At 41.4% G+C, this 20,365-nt stretch overlaps 1 protein-coding gene across 15 annotated transcripts in view; it reads right to left on the bottom strand.

The window, feature by feature from the left end:
* The window catches only part of BTRC (beta-transducin repeat containing E3 ubiquitin protein ligase), a 128,308-nt gene that overhangs the window by 71,284 nt on the left and 36,659 nt on the right, over positions 1 to 20,365 (bottom strand). Inside the window, exon 4 of one of the 15 annotated variants that reach the window (XM_088669659.1) lies at positions 11,086 to 11,190. The exons of the other annotated variants lie outside the window; for them this stretch is intronic. Coding sequence (XP_088525785.1) covers positions 11,086 to 11,190 — 105 coding nt within the window. The remainder of the gene's footprint in view (positions 1 to 11,085; positions 11,191 to 20,365) is intronic. 15 annotated transcript variants of the gene reach the window in all.

Raw genomic sequence — 20,365 nt, 5'->3', positions numbered from 1 at the left:
AGACCTCAAAGGAAAAATATATATTGTTTATGCAGGCAAAACACTTGTCATTATCCCAGAGGCCAGAATTGGTCTTTTAAACATCCTATTGCCTTTAAAACCTGCAACCAATAAGGAAAATTGCATGCTTGCTTTTGGGGGGGAAAGCAGTTACAAATGTCTTGTCATGTGCATTCCCTATTTTAGCAGAGCTCCTGGTGACAAACAAATCTCTTCCAAACAAGTAGGACTTATGCAAGCCAACGTATATGAATAGGCATTAGTTCAAAGACAAGGATATCTGGAACAGGGGTGGAGGGAGAAGAGAAGAGAAATGAAATGAGATGGTAGGGATTAAACATGTATAGCCTGACATGAGCGTTTCTGGTCTATAAAACTGAGACACAGCAGCAGCGGAGTCAGTTTGCAACTAATTTCGTAAGTACCTCAAGGACAATCTATAAGGTCAAACACAACATTCCAGGCACTTTGGCAGGCTCATGTTAGGTTTCCTGGTAGTCCAGGAGAGAGGTTTTTGTGCCCAAATTGGATTTCATGATCTTGTGGGACACTGCAGGGGGTAAGCAAGTAAGGGCTGAAAAATTCATTTGAATTACTTTTGTGACACTGCCACAGTATGAATTAAAGAGAAGGAGGGAAATAAATGCCAATCTAATGGTTGCAGGAGAGTAAAATTCCTATAGTCCCTTTCCAATAACCTTTGTAAGTGATAGATGAGTCCAAGAGCCTTGCTACTGTAAAGGGACCGTCAGCATCCCGATTTCATAAATGCAGTTTGGCAGATTATAAATCTCAGCTCCTTCAAAAAGCACTGGTATGAAAACTGACACAGCTCGTGCAAAAGAAATGTAAACTTCTTCACAAAACTATGGGCTCAACATCCAATTAAATCATTTAACAGACTCCATTCTCTCATCTCAAGAAAAATAACACACCTTTGGCCAAAACACAACTTTTGCAATGTTAAGGTTTTGAAGATAAGAATCAGGAAGCAATGCCAAACAGAAACAAACCTCAGACTAGTTCACCAAACTATAGAAAATGGCTTGACCCCAACAAGAGAAGTGTGTCAACGATCTGCTCTCTGAACATTCAAACACACTGCAACAAACCAGCAATGCAAGCTGCATTTTCCTAGCTTTCAAGAAGTTGCATGTTACTAAATATTTTATTTGTAAGAGGCTTATGTTTACACAAATATGGCACTAATTTGCATTATCTTCAAGCTATAAGCTAAGTATAAGCAATGGTTTTCCCAGTAGTGATGTATGGAAGTGAGAGCTGGACCATAAAGAAGGCTGATCGCCAAAGAATTGATGCTTTTGAATTATGGTGCTGGAGGAGACTTTTGAGAGTCCCATGGACTGCAAGAAGATCAAAGCCATCCATTCTTAAGGAAATCAGCCCTGAGTGCTCACTGCAATGGGAATGTAAAAATCTTTACAGGTAGTCATCTGATCCAGTGCTATAGGAAATGAGTTTGTTTCCTACAAATGAAAAATACAGGCACTCATTAGCTTTTAAGGCAAGTTTTAAAGAAAAAAATAAGCAATTCCTATAGGGGTGGTGGAAGGGGACAATAAGAAACTGTAATTTTCTTACCATACTGAATCATAGTATTGACTTCATAATATAACCTATCTATTTATTATTTTTAGCCATATCTAAAAATGCGACAACAGCATGTGTCACTGCAGAGATGACGATCAAAACTTCACCAAAACACAGAGCAAAGTCAATGCCCACTTCTTTTTCTTAATTTCTTATTATTCGTTTATTGAAAAGATTACAGTAAAAATACCGTACTGTACTTCAGTTTCATACAACGGCATGTATAAAAGCCCATGTGCGTGAAAATGATAAAAGATTTTCAAAATCATCTAAGATTAATATAGCCAGATTCTTTTAGAATAAAAAGAAGTAGCCTAGATTATTTTGAGAAGCAGTAAATTTTATCTATTAAACATACAGTAGTCTATTAAAGAAGGAAGTCCTCCTGACTCATATTTATTTCCTAGGAATTTAAAAGGAATCAAAAGTGGTACATTTTAAAATATTCAGTTTCGTACCTTGAAAGCTAGTTAACTAGTTCACTTCAGTAGCATCTTATTTATACAAGTATATATCCAGAGAGCCTCTGAATATAATTTCCCACATATTAAGTGAAGAACATTTGCTTCTGCTAATCAGGGCATCTGGTTATTTCTTTAACTCAGACATCTAAATTAAGCGGAGCTGTTTCTTAATTTTCCTAACAAGAAGTTAAGATTAGAACTACTGAAATGTTAAGGAATTGTTTGTGGGTTTCTTTTTAAATATGTACTTTTGTTACCTTTTTTGACTGTACAATTTTACGGCTAAAAGACACTAAACCATATTTACCAACACATTTTTAGAATAATATAACAATAGATAAACTACAATACCAACCAAGAAATGTTTTGTCAGGTGACTAAAAATAAATTATTATATATCAAAACCTCTATTTCTATTCTCTACATTACTCATATGTTCTCCCTATTGTGTTGTCCCTTTCCCCCAAAGTCACTCTTTAAAGTTTTATGTAAATACAGCTTTGGCTTTCTATAATTGCAAAATGTTAGAACGTACAATTTGTGGGCTCCACTTTAACTTGCAACAATACTACATCAAAGAGGGAAACCAGGTCACATGCAACTGGAATGAATCTTTTGCTTCTTTGGTCCACTTTCATTTCTTTGTTTAAAACACACAATACTTTTAAAATGCTGGATTCCAGCCTAGAAGAAGCATCAAATCCAATAATTGGTCACTTTCATTCTTCCCTCTACAATGTAATTTAAAACTTTCATGAGAAAAACAAGTTGTCTAAGAACATTTTCCGAGTAGAGAAAGAACAGCACAAAAACAGACTTTGAAGCAATAGTGATATGTCACAGGGGTATCAAAAACATATTTCTATCACTAACAAGAGCCAGCAGGAGCCAAAAGGTCTGGGGAGGTATTCTTTTTTAAACACTTTATTTATTAAAATTCTCTAGACACAGATTCTTCTCAATATTATGGCTTAATTTGCATGGGAGCTGTAGGCACTTGAAAAATGCATTATGAGGTAGGCTAGCTTCACTGTACATTCTGTATCAATCTTTCCAGATATAGCTTTCTAACTTCTACTCCAATATTTGCATCTGCTATACAAAGGCAGATCCAATGTCTCTTAAAAGTAGCTGAACCCAGAACTCTTTTACCAACCCTACCCCCGTAAAACATATCCAGCATTCCTTTTGACAACTCCGTAAATCTTATACTATCTTTACTTCCCCGTGATCTTGCTATGCCAGGCATCCCCAAACTTTGGCCCTCCAGATGTTTTGGACTACAATTCCCATCATCCCTGACCACTGGTCCTCTTAGCTAGGGATCATGGGAGTTGTAGGCCTAAACATCTGGAGGGCCGCAGTTTGGGGATGCCTGTGCTATGCAAACCCACTTCCCTGCTTGATGACCTAATGTCAATATCACCTTCAGATCCATGGGCATTAACGGGCCTGACCCAAGGCGACCCTTTGAAAACAGCAACCAGTAGGGAGAAAAGTGAGAGTGAGTATTCAAACTTAGATCTTGGTAAAACTAAGTGATGGAAATGCATTAACTGTATGATTCAAGAACATATGGCATCCTTTTGAAGCCTATTACTTGTTTAACCTCTTTCATTGCCTAGGTCTTTGTAAGTCACACCTAAGGACTTGCGGCATAGTCATCTGAAGAGCTGAAGTAGCCAAGAGAAATATTTTTTACAGAGCTGATCGACAATGTCTTGTGGCTCCTTGCTGGAAATAAGCACAGGGATAAGTTCCTCTTGAGGAGTTCCTGGTACAGAAGCTTAAACAATTCCATTTTTGTGAATTCCAATATGACCCGCTCTGATCTGCACTTCCTGGATTAATGTGTGGAATGGAACAGGATTATGTTTCATATTTTGCATGTCTGTGAATTTTGTAATGAAGTTCTCAATTCAAAAAAGTACCAAAATGCATCAAAAAGTATTTTAAAATAGCATACATTTAGAAATGTGCACACTATAATAAAAATGTATTTAAAAACTTATTTGTGATAAAATAAATATTTAAATTCAAATTTTAAAGCGTATTTAAAGAATTGCCCATGAATAGGGAATTGGGACAGATTTTTGAATCAACACCTGCAAAACTGATACGGACTTGAAAACAGACCATTCCTTCCATTCTAGCTTCTTGCTGACCCATAAGCTCCTTTCATTATTATCTGAACACTTGACCCACACCAGAAGCTACCCTCTATGCAAAAATATGAAGCACTCCATATCTTTCAGCTGTTGTTCCCAGTTTCTCAACTTGTGGTGGTCAAACAATGTGGGGTGGTCCAATTCCTCTCCTCCCACCCTTCTCATCCATCCCTCTTCCTAATGAAGCATACTACCTGCTTTCTGCACCAAAGTTACTGGCCATCACTTAAGTGTGTAATTATCACTCCTTCAAAGCTTGCAGTCTAGAAATCAGTCCTGCTCTTTGAAATAAGTACCGGTAGTCCATTCCCTACTGTATGCAACTCTATCCCATTCTGATGTGTGTGTGTGATGACCTAACACAGGAGAGCCACCTAAGAAGTTTTATAAGAGGGTGAAAGATCCCACAGTAATTTAAGATTAACCGAGAGACCTGCTATTAAGAATGGGGGACAGACTGAGGGGGAAGCTACTACATATCATTAGAGAACAGAACTACTGTTTCACCTTGCTCATTGCCCAGTGATTGAGAGAGGCTGCTTGCCCAGGTTAAGGGAGCAGCTGACCCCCACACCCAGCTACAAAGACAGCAGACTACTAATGCATTGTGCTAGGGGGATGTGGCAGATCACCACGGCAAAAGACACAGGTTTTTGCTTACAGGCACATATACAAAGCAACCACAGAAACTTTGCTTTGTTTCTTTGTTTTTTGTAGATTTGTTTGCTATGTCGAGTCTGGTTTGCATTTGCACAAAAACTCAGTAAAATAAATAATAATAAAAAAGAAACCACAAAACACATATGTTCCTGTTCTAACATACTGTACTCTGTTTTCAGGATACAGCACATGGATGATTCCAAAGCAAAAGTTGTGGGGGGAATCAAACATACTTCACCCAGCATGGAAAAAAATTCCATGTGAATCAAATCATGTTGCCAACTTATGATGCATCATTCCTCTATTGTGCTGTTTATCCATCACTATTTTACTATGGTGTACCCCTGCACATCAGTAAGATCAAATCCTTAAAAACAAGGGTTTCAATTAACAAAATCTAACTTTGGAAAGCAATCTATCTATCAAAAGAATGGTTTCCAAAGGAATAAACATTTCCTCAATGACTGAGACAGGGATGTTAGTTTCCCTTTGGTTCCATCAAACTAAAGCAACATGGAATATTTGCACGGAACAGCTCTTGCACCTAAAGGCCAGTCAGATTTTTGGTTTTTAAAGAAAACTGTACAGCTTTAAGCCAGGGTGTATTAAAAGCCACTATTCACACTCCCTTGCTTGGACATGAATGGCCTATTAAACCTACAACATATCTGTTTTAGTTAACTTCTGGGTGGGGAGGGGACCAGGAGAAACAAAATGTACTTAAATGCAGGGCTCCCCCCCCCTCCCTTGGGCTGAATGCCTTTCATCCAATAAGACATTCAAAGCAGTGACCCAGCAAATGGATTGAAAAAGCAATCTTCCGTCTGAGTGCCACATTATCCTTCCTATTCAGTATTCTCCAAGAGAGATCTCAATCAGCTGGGTGCGTGTGTAAGAGACAGCGCAGCCCATTGCTGGGTTAATTAAACATTTGACTTTAACACCCTCCCATCATTAAGCAAATAAAAACAGATAATTCAAACCACACTTCATACATAAGGTACACAACAGACGTCAAAAATTTAGAGAGGCCCAGGCCCCCAGGGGAGTTCCACTGGGGAGATAATCAGTTTAAATCTTAGCTGGTTTATCAATTATTCTATTGATTAAAGTGGAGTGATTATGCAAGACTCTGCTTTGCCACATGGGATAAACGTCAGAGCAAGACAAACTCGGAAGGCTCAAAACCGTTTTGGAAAGCCAAGAGACCAATATGAGTTCATTACAACTCACTTGAGGCACACAGAGGAGAAAACTGATTATGCTTTGTTTATTTTAGGGTGACAGAAGCATTTCTGATCAGAACACGTTCTGTGTGGTTATCTCAGCTGAAGCTTTACAAAAATGCATGTCATGGAATTTAGACATCTTTTCCTGCACATTCAAATAGAAAACTAATCCTGGAATACATTTAATAGATGCTGGTTCAATAATGAAAGATACAGAATTTCTTGTGCCCAAACAAGCACTTAAGTATCTTACAGCACTCATATGTACCTTATGGTCATTGGGATTCTGAATCAAAAATTCACATGCCTAATACTGCAATTTGGGAGCGGGGGAAACCTGAGCTTTAAAGTTGATCAGATTTTAGCAACAAAGTGACATCATAAAGTAGCTGGGGGCAAGAGCAAGGCAAAAATGAGAGCTATATAGTCACTGTACTGCAGTCCAGGAAAAAAGCAGGAAAAGAGGTTCTATTCACACCACCATTTTTCTGAAGGCCAAGGAGGGGTTGAGGGGGATTAAATTTAGAAAATCTGGAGAAAGCAAAAAATAAATAAACCAGAAACTGTGTGTCTTTCAATGTACAAATTCCAATCAGAGGAGAGATAATCTTCAAACACACACACACACACACACACACACACACACACACACACACACACACAGGTTCAAGATGACTAGTTTTGTCTGCAATTAGTATGACCATTACTAAGTGATGGCACTTTTTGTTTAAAAACTTAGTGTGATTGCTATAGCAACATTGTACGACAAAATATTCATTTAATGTGGTATGTTAACTCCTTTTCAGAACTTCTCCATGGCCAGATGTTTCTTTCATTTGGGCAAGGCCATATTGAGGTCTTCAGTCTATTTCTACAAATAAACACATACTGTATAGACCTTCCTTTCTGTTTATAACAATATAGATGACTTTCACTTTCTATTTTATTTTCCATCTTATTTTCTAAATGGTTAGATAATGCACTTAGGTACCTGAGGAGTGCAGAATTCCTTCTCTAACACTAGGTATATTTGTAGTTATTGTTCGAGTTTCTTAAAAAGAAAAACCTTAAAGAATCAGTATAATTTAAAAGAAATGAAAGATATCATGTGCTACCTAAATTATGCATAACTCATTTCACGTTCTTATTTGCAACATACGTTATTACTGTGTTAGATATACAGTGGTACCTCGGTTTATGAACACAATTGGTTCCGGAAGTCTGTTCGTAAACCGAAGTGTTCATAAACCGAAGCAAACTTTCCCATTGAAAGTAATGGGAAGTGGATTAATCCGTTCCAGGCGATGAAAAACACCCCCTAAAGCAACACAAATTTTACTGTCTTTTACACTCCTGGCAGAGGGGAGGCACTCTGCAGGCGCTCAGGGCCCCTCACCGTCGCTTGGCGGAGGGCAGGGCTGGAGGAAGCGAGCGGCTGCCCAGCCTGCCTCAAGCCGCTTAACGAGCCGCCCCGCCGGCCACAGCGCGCCCGATCAGCCTGCATCCTGGCCGGGCTGCTGCTGCCACCGCCGAGCTGTGCGCCAGGATGCGGCTCCTGCCAGCCCCGATCCCCTTGCTCTTCGCCATGCTGCTGCTGGCGGGAGAGCCCTGGGCCCGCCAGGCGTCAAGCCGCGCCGCCACCTTAGCACAGCAGCAGCAGCCGCCCCAGCGGGTGAGAGCGGCGCGAGATCCTGGCCCTGCCCGGACATGACTTTCCCTGACTGGCAGCAGCCCGGCAGCAGGCGGCCTCTTGCCCCCAGCAGCAGCAGCAGCTGCCCAGCCCGCCTCAAGCTGCTTAAAGAGCCGCCCCGCCGGCCACGGCGCGCCCGATCAGCCTGAGTCCTGGCCGGGCTGCTGCTGCCACCGCCGAGCTGTGCGCCCGATCAGCCTGAGTCCTGGCCGGGCTGCTGCTGCCACCGCCGAGCTGTGCGCCAGGATGCGGCTCCTGCCAGCCCCGATCCCCTTGCTCTTCGCCATGCTGCTGCTGCCGGGAGAGCCCTGGGCCCGCCAGGCGTCAAGCCGCGCCGCCACCTCAGCACAGCAGCAGCAGCCGCCCCAGCGGGTGAGAGCGGCGCGAGATCCTGGCCTTGCCGGGAAGACCTCAGCCCCAGACATGACTTTCCCTGACCGGCAGCAGCCCGGCAGCAGGCTGCCTCTTGCCCACTGCAGCAGCTGCCCCAGCAGTTCGTTTAAACGTGCTCCCGGTAACTGCACCTCCGCGAGGGGATAAAGCACATGGAGGTTTCCCTGAGGGGATCCAATTGAGCCGGATTCCTACAGCCTCTGCCGTTTCGTTTCTCCCTCGAAAGAATCCCAGGCTCTGCGCTTTATCCCCTCGCGGAGGTGCAGTTCCCGGCAGCACTTTTAAACGAACCGCAGCGCCCTGAAGAAGAAAGTGCTTCCTTCGAAGGCCACAGCCTCTGCCGGCGGAAGCTGCTTCAGGCCAGGAGTTGGCAAAAGCTTCGTGTGCGCCGCTTTAAGCTTCTGCGGGGCCCGAGGTATGAACAACCCCCCCCAATAAATAAGCCCGGCAGTTAAAAGTAAAGGCCCTACGCGCTCTTTTTTTCTTCTTCCCTTGCCGCCGGGGGACTGAGCAAGGCGGGCATGTAGGAGGCGAGCGCCAGGGTCGGCGAAGGAGGCGGCAGCCAGGCACGCCGGATCAACTCCAAGCAGGGCGGGCAGGTGGGCGGGTGGGCTCGGTGGTGGCGGAGGTGATTCGGGGGTCGGGGAGCGGCGTCGGGAGCAGGAGGGGAAAGCAGCTGGCACCCTCTGGGCGCGCTTGCATCGCTCCGTGCTCGCGAAGGCATCGGAGCACCTCCGCAGCTGCGGCCCAGGCCTCGGAAACCTCGGTTTACACTTCCGGTTTATGATGGTTCGTAAACCGAAAATTCGTAAACCGAGGTGTTCGTAAACCGAGGTTCCACTGTACTTCAATCCCACCCATTCCCAAAATGTTAATAGCTTCAACGTTACCAGAAATTTTACATCTTGATTCTGAAAGCTATATTTTAAGCTAAATAATTCATTGAAGACTCACACTTCAGCAAGAGGATATCTAGCAGATCACCCAACACCCAAATGAAGCTTCAATGTGATAACCTTGGCTGAGTCAGCCTCATTCTTTTCAGGCTTCTTCGTCTCTTTTTTCTTATTCTACCATTTCTGAATTTAAAACTCTTAGGAATAGTAAGCTTCCTCTGTTGATGAAGCATTGGTGCACATTTTGCTGTTGTAAATCAATTTAATCAGTCCAGATTAAATTTAAGAAATCTATAATCTCAGTAAGTCCCCATCTTCCCACTTGGAATCCAACGCTGAAAAGCACTGAACAGATGCAAGTGCAATTCATTTCTATAGGGATGCATCAGCTGATCACCTTGAATTGCCATGTGCAGAAACAAATGTGCGGGAAAGAAGTTAAATTAGCCAGCTGCAGCCAAAATGACAAAATTGTGCAGGACTGAAAAAATAAACAAATTTGGTGTGGCATAAGCATTTGTAGGCCATAGCCTGCTTCAAATGCAGGAAGTTTCCTGGCCACAGAGTGTATCTGATGAAGTGCAACATGAGCCTTTGTAGACTCCAATCAATGTCATCAGATGAGCACAGTAGACAGGAAACTTCCTGCATTGAAAGAAGGCTGTAGCTTACAAAAAGCTGCCACAATAAAGGATAACCTTCTAAATGTCTTGGTTAGGTATGTCTGAAGGCACATGAGACCCCCACCTTGCAAAGGAGGTCTGGGCACCATGGTGGAAGGCAGACAGTATAAATCTAAGAAAAGAAGGTGCTTAAGGTGCCTTTTGAAATGGCTGATACTGGGTACAAGATCGTCTGACACTGTTTACTTGCTAACCTTGTAACAAATTATATGTGCAATGTTGTCACTGAACTGATAAAAATGAAAGGAGTGTGGTTGAGGACATAGACAGATAGACACACAGTTGCCTCCATCCTATTCAGAAATACGAGCACACTTATCATGGTGCAATTTAATGTAGGCTACTGCTCACTATATAAATTGCTGTAGTGCTTTGAATGCTAAGACTATTCAAATCAACGCTCCACCCAAGACAGGTCCTACCACGAAACAATGTGAAGGACTCCTGCAAACAGCAAATTCTAGAACAGGTGCCATTTTTCTGCTTCTCATCTGTGTATATTATTAATGTACAATCACATTTCACTGGGGAGGGAGTAGGGAGCCACCAGGCAGAGAGCCCTGCTACAGGTCACTGCCACTCTTGGGAACTGGCCATTGGTGACACCACCAGTAGAGTCCCCCCCACAGATCTTAAGGCCCAGGCTGGTCTGTATACATAATAAAATTACTTCATGTACATTTTGGCTATCAGTTCGTTTTTTCATTCCAAAAGCTAAGCAGTTATTCAGAAGGCACTCAATGTCCACAAGACTAAACATAATTTATTCTAATGTATGAAATATGTGGTGGTAAGCATCTGGTTGGATACTGTGAGAGCAGGATGATGGACTACATGGGCCACTGGCATGATTCAGAAAGCTGTTCTTACGTGCTGGTGCTGTCAAACACCACTCCATTGTTGTTGCTGTTGCTGTTGTTTGGACATGCCCAAAACTGGAACATTGGAACTCAGTCTTGATGGAAATAAGAGCTATCACTGGATGCAAATGACCAAAGACCCTTCAGGCAGCAGTAGATGGCATCATTTGCGGGGCCGCGCCGTTCAACTCCTTCTTGCTGAGTCACTGCAGCATACCGGAATGGAAAAAGGGAGGCGTGCAGCAGCAGCAAGGTCAGTATACTGCAAACACGCCAGCAGGACTGGTTCCACTGTTGTGTTTGCACCATCATGCACTTGTCACACGCCTCATCCTTTCTGTCCTCATAGGCTGCAACAACTCAACGGGATGGAGGTCAGGTGAGTGGTGCAGTCCCACCACACCTTTAGGTATATTGTTTAGATGCCACACCACAAGATGATATTGAGATGACAACCCATCTATTAACAGCAGCCTAGATGACCATACATCAGGAATGGAAGCCCCAGCTCCAATAGAGGCATTGGTTACAAGAATCTGGAATACTCTTTAATTGTTGTTTTGAATTTTGAGTCACTCAGTTATAAATGCTTAATTACCATGATGAAATTTAAGAATGAAGTATTTAGAACAATTGTGAATGTAAATTAGATCAATGTATTTAATATGGAATAAGAGAGACTGGAAATTATCCTATACAAAGGAAATTATTATGTAAATTGAAGTAGCTGCAATTTATAATAGAGCTATGATGCCTAACGGATTGAGAATTATTATGTAAAAAAAAAAACACCCTGGAATTTTATGAAACTTTATTTAGGTATGTTATCAGTAGGCAAGATATCTAAGGCTAACAATGGTTTCCATCTTACCTAGCACCTTGCATTTTCAACTGTAGTTCCTATACAGAGCAGCCCACAGGCAGATCAAAATTTACTTAGCCACTGTACTATTCAACGTGATCTTAAAAGATACCCTGGTCTTCCATCCTCCAAATTACTCTTGCCAGAGCAACTAATTATACTGTACTCCATTGTACAAAGCAACCACTAGCTGCACTTTTGCCATTAGACCCAATACATGACTGAGTTTCATCTAGGACTAGCTGGGAACCTAGAGGAAAAGGTGTGACAATGGCAACACACAAACATGAGCTTGTGCTTCCTCATATAGAGAACAGGGTACACATGCAAGCTGCCTTGGAATTACATGCAAATCCAATTATACATTTAAGGTCTCCGTCCCCCTGCTGTTTCAGATCTCCAATCTCTTGCAAAGCCAACTTTAAAAAAAACCCCACACAACAACTTACATTAACATGCTGTATTTTACCCTCGCCACCAGAAATACTAAGGGTGCTATTTGTAATTGTATTCTTTTAAGAGGTTTGTTCTCTGCAGCTGTTTTCTGCTTGCAGTGTATTTTGTGTAATCAGCACATCATCATAAATACATTGGCTGTTCCCCTGAGGGGAGCTGTCAGTGTTTAATTTACAGAACAACCTGGCCAATGTGAATTCTAACGCTACAGCACTAAGGCAAGGAGTTACCACACTCAGGGAAAAAAAACAGGTTTCTATGAATTTTCATATCAAGAACTGGTCCCAGGACAATTTAGGTTCAGAAATAGATTATTTTAAAAAGCCTTTTGCAGTGTATGAAATGGATTCTTTACCACTTACAACTTAACTCTCCCCTACAGGCATTAAGGGGCCTTGGACTTTCTGTAGAAAATACTCATTTCGGCAGGAGGCAGTGAGGCTTCCTTAAAAAATAATGTTTCACTGAAAATGAATGATACCCATGCCAAATACTATTCTGCTAAATGATGGAGTAATAAGGTGCTTCAACTTTACAACTCATGTTTTACCTGTAGGTTCCACAAAATTAAGATTGTATTCTTGAAGGATAGCACTATAAATATACATTTCAGATACCCTCCTTTAAAAAACTGCTTCATGCTATTTACCGTATTTAGGATTGGTAAATTAACATTTCAACTTAGTGACACACAGGTTTTTCAGAGATTTCTCTTCCACAAAACCCTATGCAAATAGAAACCTGGAAACTGTGTTTGTTGATGCACCATTTGAAGGGAGGGAGAGACGTATAAACCTAAAGTAACGTTTGAATGTTGAAAATTAATCCAACAGAAATTTATTTAAAGCAAATTTGGGAAAGAAATCCCATACATTTAAAACTGTGGCTAGTGCCTAAGAATCTACACCCAAGCAAGTGTGTACAGGGCCTAGTTCTCACTAAATTGGTAAGCTTCTGCCTAGACCGTACGTACCATACTAAAATTGACTCCACATACGGTAGCAAATTAGATGTTAGGAGAAGGGTTTTAGCCTGACCTTTTCCCTGACATGCTTGTGTCCTGTGTGAATGGACGGGGGATAGAAGACTGTATAAAGTTGGCATGATTCAGTCATGTGAAGCCCACACTTGCAGTCTGCAGTGGTACGACCTCTGAAAGAACAAGGCTTGCAGTATTTACAGCCTTAGGCATACTTTATAAGAAAAAAGTACCACTGAACTCAGCTGAATTTCCTGTTTTTTAAATGTTTAGGGCTGGTTTGAAAAGGAAACCATCGAAAGTCTGAGTAATTCTGATTCTAGATCATCCCACAAAATGAATCATCCATTAAAGTTCTACTTGAATGAATATATCAGCAAAGCTCAATTCACAAAAGTTTGGAACTGCAACTTCAGATTTTCATTTACCAACCTTGTGGTAAACACAGAAAGGTTGTAGATTTACAATGCTTTATACTTAGGTAAAGGTAAAGGGACCCCTGACCATTAGGTCCAGTTGTGACCGACTCTTGGGTTGCGCGCTCATCTCGCATTATTGGCCGAGGGAGCCGGCGTATAGCTTCCAGGTCATGTGGCCAGCATGTCAAAGCCGCTGCTGGCGAACCAGAGCAGCACACGGAAACACCGTTTACCTTCCCGCTGTAGTGGTTCCTATTTATCTACTTGCATTTTGACGTGTTTTCGAACTGCTAGGTTGGCAGGAGCTGGGACCGAGCAACGGGAGCTCACCCCGTCGCAGGGATTCGAACCGCTGACCTTCTGATCAGCAAGCCCTAGGCTCAGTGGTTTAACCCACAGCGCCACCTGGGTCCCTTTCCATAATTATAATGTAAAATGTAAAACTTGTAGAAATGAAGCTTTACCATTGCAAAGCCTCTATTAGATCCATTGAAAGATTATTTTGCAAGAACCATTAATCCAAGAAATAGCATTGTGGGAATGAGCAGAATTTCCCATTTCACACTGCAATTACTCAATTATCTTAAGTAAATCCACAAATATATTAAGCTATTTTTGCATCAAAACCAACAGCTTTGAAGACACAGTCCATTAATAAGACAAGTGTGACTATATTTATACGGTAAGCTGAAAGGCTCGGGAAAGTATACTGTGAAGGGGTTCACTGACACCTAGATCTCATCTGCAAGAAGAAAGCTACAGTTTACCCACATTTATCTGTACTAGTTTGGAATGAGGCATGATGTCAGTTCTATATGGAACACTAAATCTGTAACCAACCATGACTTTAAAGGAAGGACAATTAAGCTTGATCAAAACTTTCAATTTGTGGTAAATTTAAATTTTTTAATCAGTTGTCGTTTCATCAAAGATTTAAGGAAAAGATACGCTTCCAATTATAAGCAATGTCTTTAGCAAACACGTTAACAGAATGTCCTGGCACTGGCTTTACTGGCAGGAGAACAGGGTACACCTATTTATGCATTTAACAGGAGTTTTCCATGTAGCACATGCCAAATCCATTTTCCGCTATGAAACATAAAGAACTGAGAGCATTTAAGGCGATAAATATTTGCAAGAATAGGGTAGTCTACAATCTAAGGAAGTACATGCAGTGCAGCTACATTTTAAAGGCAAGGGTTTTTTAAAACAAAAAACTGGTGTAATCACTAAAGCCCACTCTCATTAGTGAAATGTGAAGTTCAAAAAACTTGTGCTGGAATCATTGGATCATCAATTCTGCTACTCCTTCCTCATGTTAAAAGGACAAGGTACGCTCTCTTTCTAGCAGTTGCACAGTACCACAAATGACCATTAGGTAGCAGCACAGTACGCATGATCTCTCCACATGCCTCTCCCTCCATTCATTTCCTGCACAGCTTTGCTTTTGCTCATTTCTCTCTCTCTCTCTCTCTCTCTCTCTCTCTCTCTCTCTCTCTCTCTCTCTCTCTCTCTCTCTCTCTCTCACACACACACACACACACACACACACACACACACAAAATAGCTGGTTCTAATTCAATTAGCACAGTCTGCAACTCCAGAAAAAGAGTAATTCAATTAGTGCATTGTGGGGCTCTGCAATACCTCTAAGCAGATGTTCACCAATCCTCGGGAACTCGGAGCTAGCTTTAAGAGTACCTGTACCCCATCCGGTTGGCACTACATATGTCATTTGTCAGAATAGCTTTCTGACTTCTAACAAGGAAAGAAGGAAAATCCACTCTTGTGGACACAGGAGGTTTCCTTTTAAAAATGGTCAAGGTCCCCTACTAGCAAGCCCTTTGAATTCAGCATCTCAGGAAGAACAATGCATATTATACAAGGCTGGCAATTCATGAAGGGTTGAAACTGGGGTTATTCTATTGGAGAAGCCATCTGTATATTATTGGCTCTTTGTAATTTGTGCCTGTGCTTGTGTGGGTGTGGAGGATTTCCCTAAGAACAGGTCCCATTTTTACCATTACATTTAATGCAAAATTTGTAACATTAGAGTTGAATTCAACCAGGTCCTACTCAGCACAGACACATTGACCCAAACTTAGCATGTTCATTAACTTCTATTGGTCTTCTCTGAGGATGTGTTGAATACCACACTAGTGTTGAAGAGATAAACATGTGGAAAGTGATCTGGAACATGCTAGTTGGAGGGTGGGGCAGAGGTAAAAAAACTGTGAGCAAAATTTTACTTTTTAGAAAAGGCATAGCTTACAACTTTGATAATATAGTGCATGGCTGGTCACTTTGATAAGCTCCTGATCTTTTGGACTAAAACTCCCATCAGCCCCAGCCAGCATAGTCAATGGTCATGTCTGTGTTTTTCAACATCACACAATCCAGAAACAATTACGTCCCCCTCCTTCTTCCAAATAGCAGCTTATCTATCTTGGAATACACTACCTTGGCAAAACTGAACATTACAGAAGATTCCCTCACTATGGAACAACATATAATGTGGAATTCTTGGTTGTGAGCCAGTATACAGAAAGTAGTCAAGGTCAGGGAAGTAGCAACATAGATCAGTAGCTACTGTACGATTTTTGCATCTTGAGTTTTTGACACTAACAGATGCTATAGTAGGTGATTTTCTTGCAACATATAACAAGTTATGCCAACAGATACTGCAGGGTTTCCTGCACTTGTCCTAGCTTGGCAAGAATGAGAACTGAAAAGGAAGGAAGGAAGGAAGGAAGGAAGGAAGGAAGGAAGGAAGGAAGGAAGGAAGGAAGGAAGGAAGGAAGGAATCCCACCCACCCCACTAGAAGTGCTAGAAAAGCACTTGCTTGCAGTGTACCTTTCACATGTGTCATGTCTGCCTAGTGAATTTCAGAGAGGGTAAAAGTAAAGGGTATAAACCTCCCCCCCCTTTATTATTCTTTAAATAGCACAGCACACGCATCTCAACTATACATTCCCTCGGGCAATGTATTCATTCATTTTGCTCTATAAACTCCTGTACCTGTACAGCTAATCTTTAGCCACCATGGATGTGTTTAGGTACAAATATCAAACTGCTGATTTCGTTTCATTTCTGTCCTTCACAGTTACTACTTTCAGTTGTGTCAAGGAGGGAGAGGGGTTTGTGGGGGGGGGGGAGAAAAAAGAGAATCTCCCAGCCTGAAGAGTGTCCCTTTCAAACTAAGACCATTGCTTAAAACTGAGTGTCACACACTATGGCAGTTCAATATTTCATAGCCAATACAAGGAATGAACACCACCACTGCAACTTTAAATCTTGGTAAATCCCCTATGTCAGCCTCTCCCTCTCATTGAAATGCCAGAGGGAGCAGCAATCAGAGAGGAGATGTTCAACGTGATAGAGGTCAGGACACCAGTGGATCAACGTACCAGAAACACGACCTTGTTTATTTTTTTCTCCAGTATTATTGTTTACAGGGTGCTTTGTTCATGTACCTTGTGGTTCTTAGCTAAAAGATGAAATTACAGCCCAGGATGGAGCGCTCAGGCACATATCCAATTTGTGTTTCCATCTCAGAAAACAAAAAGCTTTGGAGGCCCTCAGGCTGCCATTCAAACTTGGAGAGGCTGACATTTTTAACAGCATGAACCAGAGACTGGCAGAGGGAATGATCGAATGCATTTCTAACTTGTCAATCAAAGATCTCACCTCTGCTGTCTTGTAAACAGTTGGGAGCCACCTAAGTACATTCATAAATGGGGGACAAGCTAGCCACCAGCTTGGGGGCTGAAGCCATGAGCTTTAGCTGCCAACCCTCAAAATTAAGATTTGGTTTTATAATCTCACTGTAAATATCCTGCAGGTACTTTACTAGAACCAATGGAGCAGAACCAGAGTTGGAAATACTCTATGGATTTCAATCCACTGTGTTTCTCCTAGGTCAATGGATCTTCTGACTATGGAGTCATCTTGCTTCCAATTATGGGCAGAAAGCATTCTGTTTATCACAACAGGTCACTAAAGAATTTCTTCAAAAGATGCTTCACTACTATTGGAGCCTTAGAAATATACACAGCAGAATATGGGGCTTTTTTTACAATCAGGTGGTATATAAATTTTATGGAATAAAATAAACAAACAACCATATGCCTGTTAAGTCTGTTATGTCAACAGAGATTTGTTTAATATAAATATGCACAAGAGAAAGTACAATAGCCAAATGAATATTCTACAAATTCAGAAGAAAACAGCTACATTTGAAATATAATTTAGTGCTGTTCCCTTATAATTCTGCTTTGCCACTTTCATAGTATCCACTATCAGATGGCAGGATGAAACCTTCCTCACCTAAAAGCCTGTTCAAAGCTCAAGAGCCCTGCCAGATCAGAACAATGGCCCAACTGGCCAAGCATCCTGTTCTCAGAGTAGTCAACAAGATAGGGCAATAATTCTGAAATCATAGACTGTAATCAACCTTTGCAATGAGGAAAGTCTTCAGCCTAGCTTCTCGGTATAGCAGAAACTCTGTGGATTTCACTTCCCCTTTGGGGATTTGAAGCAACAGGTGGAGCTCAAGCAAAGTCATCTGACAGCTGTGTTTCTAGCTCTGTTGTTTTTGCTACAGTTTAGAATCTCTCTGACCTTCCAAACTGGACAGTAATTTCATATTGCGTGCTACATATAAGCAGATTTCCCCTTTTAACCAGAATATACTGCTATTGCAAATAATGCATATACATCTAGCTTGTCACAGCCATCTCTGGAAATTAAAACACACATATAGTTTTGGCAGGAAAAACAAGCAACCCAACAGGAAAAAATTGTTATTAGCTTTAGCAGACAAGCAATATACTCACATGCTACCAAATCCCTTACCTCTGAATTCTAGTTTGGGGAAAGTATAACCTGAATTCTTTCAAACTGTACATATCAAGGAAGAAATGTACTGAGGAAATTTAAACTTGTCCTCCATTTCTGAAAATGAAAAAGGATACACCCTCTTCTTCCTATTCCCTACAGCTTTGCCAGATGTCCGGATTACTGAGAGGGTGCATTCAGAGTCCATCAATGCCAAGTATTGGCTCAACTAGGAGAGCTGCTGCAGAATGATCTAAGATGCGTCAGCACTATTTTCACATCACTCAAGGCAAGAAGCCAGATTTAAAATTAAGTCAAATCACAAGTTCTTGGCCACAAACCTACGGACTCATCCAGCTGACTGTCACGATGATTCATGAGCCTTAGGAGCATGCTGGAGCAGCTATTCCATAAGGTTCCCCCAGGTGCTGGTACTCTGCCCTGCTATTTCTACAGAATATTTATTGTTCTGAAGCAACAAACCATGCCTATTTTTCTTGTGAGCCTACATATAGTCACTTAGGTCCTCACAACTGGCTAAGATCAGCTTCCAGGATAGTCTCCTTACACCGATCCTTAAATAGTCACCATGGTATTTCACACATACCTCTAATTCGGTGTTTTCAAAGGCGTGAGCTGGGATTATGAAGTGTGGACCAGGATTAATATCATTTTGTAATACTAATTAAATGCCAAGTCTGGTGTAACTGAAAAAGTTTGAGATGAATTAAAAATATGAGCTTAGTCAAAACTGGTCCAGTGTTAATGCTGTGGGGAGTATTATAGAATTCCTAGTAGTGTCAAAGCCCAATAAACAGGACATATATGTGGTCAGCCTAGAAATTCTCTGTTCTTGTCTATGAGAATGATAATAAACCATTTTTTCTTCTGAGTAACACATCTGCCTCTGAGGGCTCTTTGCATGATCTGGGTGTCCATCTCTCTGTAACCATGAATACTGACCCCCTAAAAGCCATGAATTGGGAGTCTGTAACCCTACTTCAAGGACAATTGCCAACACTCCTATAAATTCTGAAAGATTTCAGCACAGGTTTTATATGTACAGTAGGTCCCCATGACTCAGCAGGATCTTTTCAGTTGTGATGAGGATGAAGAAATATCCCCCTGAGAGAAGGCTGCTTAACTCCCATCTCTGCTTTCCTTTTGACCAACAATGAAACCGTTGCCCCTTTGGCATTTGTATTTGCTGATCTGAAACTGTATTTTAATGATCTGTTTAAAGTATTGCTAGATAGGAAAGCAGGATGTAAATTCTTTGAAAATATGTCAGCAAGAAACCTGCTGTAAAGGATTTTTTTGTTTTGTTTTGGTGTCGTGGATTGGAATTGATGGTTGGAATCAAAGACAATTCCCATGGATTCTTCTTATTTTAAATGACATAGTTGCTCTCATCCTCTAATGCATATGATAATGTCCAAAAGAACAAGCCACACACATTTCCTGAACAGCAGAACAACTTGACCACCTATAGAACTAGTCTGGGTAAATCAAAGCCTGAATCTTTTTTTCAAAGAAAGAAAGAAAGAAAGAAAGAAAGAAAGAAAGAAAGAAAGAAAGAAAGAAAGAAAGAAGCCCTTGACCCTCAGTTCCAAGAAACAGAAAAGCCATCACCCCCCCAGAAGTACTTAATGTAGGTGGGAAGAAGCAAAAATTAAAAGATCAAAGTTTGCTGTTCTGCTTCTATTCCCCACCCCCAAGCCCTACTTTCTTCTATGGCATCACCACTTTTTCATGCAGCTAGTATGTGTACATGACAGCAGCAATAGGCCAGAGGCTCAACTGGCTTAAATACAAGGCACCAACTGTCAGTGTATTCCTATCCATATTTAATAATCAACTACATACCACCACCCCCACCACCCCCTAAATGTATAGTAAAATTAAGGCATCAACTGTAGTACATCCAGATCAAAGTGAGCAGTAATAACCAATCTTGCATTTTGGTCCAAGCATTCTTACTACGTAGAACTGAGCAAAAAGTTTCCAATTCTAATTGTATGTGACATTGTTGCATTAGGGGTCAACTGTGGTTCTATACAAGATGTGGATGGCATTTATTAGTCTGGACAACATAAAGGAAACACAACTATGAAGCAAATACTACCACTATTACTATTACTACTACTACTACTAACAA

Source organism: Zootoca vivipara, chromosome 5 (assembly GCF_965207765.1).
Source record: "Zootoca vivipara chromosome 5, rZooViv2.hap1.1, whole genome shotgun sequence".
NCBI classification, from domain to species: domain Eukaryota; kingdom Metazoa; phylum Chordata; class Lepidosauria; order Squamata; family Lacertidae; genus Zootoca; species Zootoca vivipara.
This window is presented reverse-complemented; position numbering and strand designations above follow the sequence as displayed.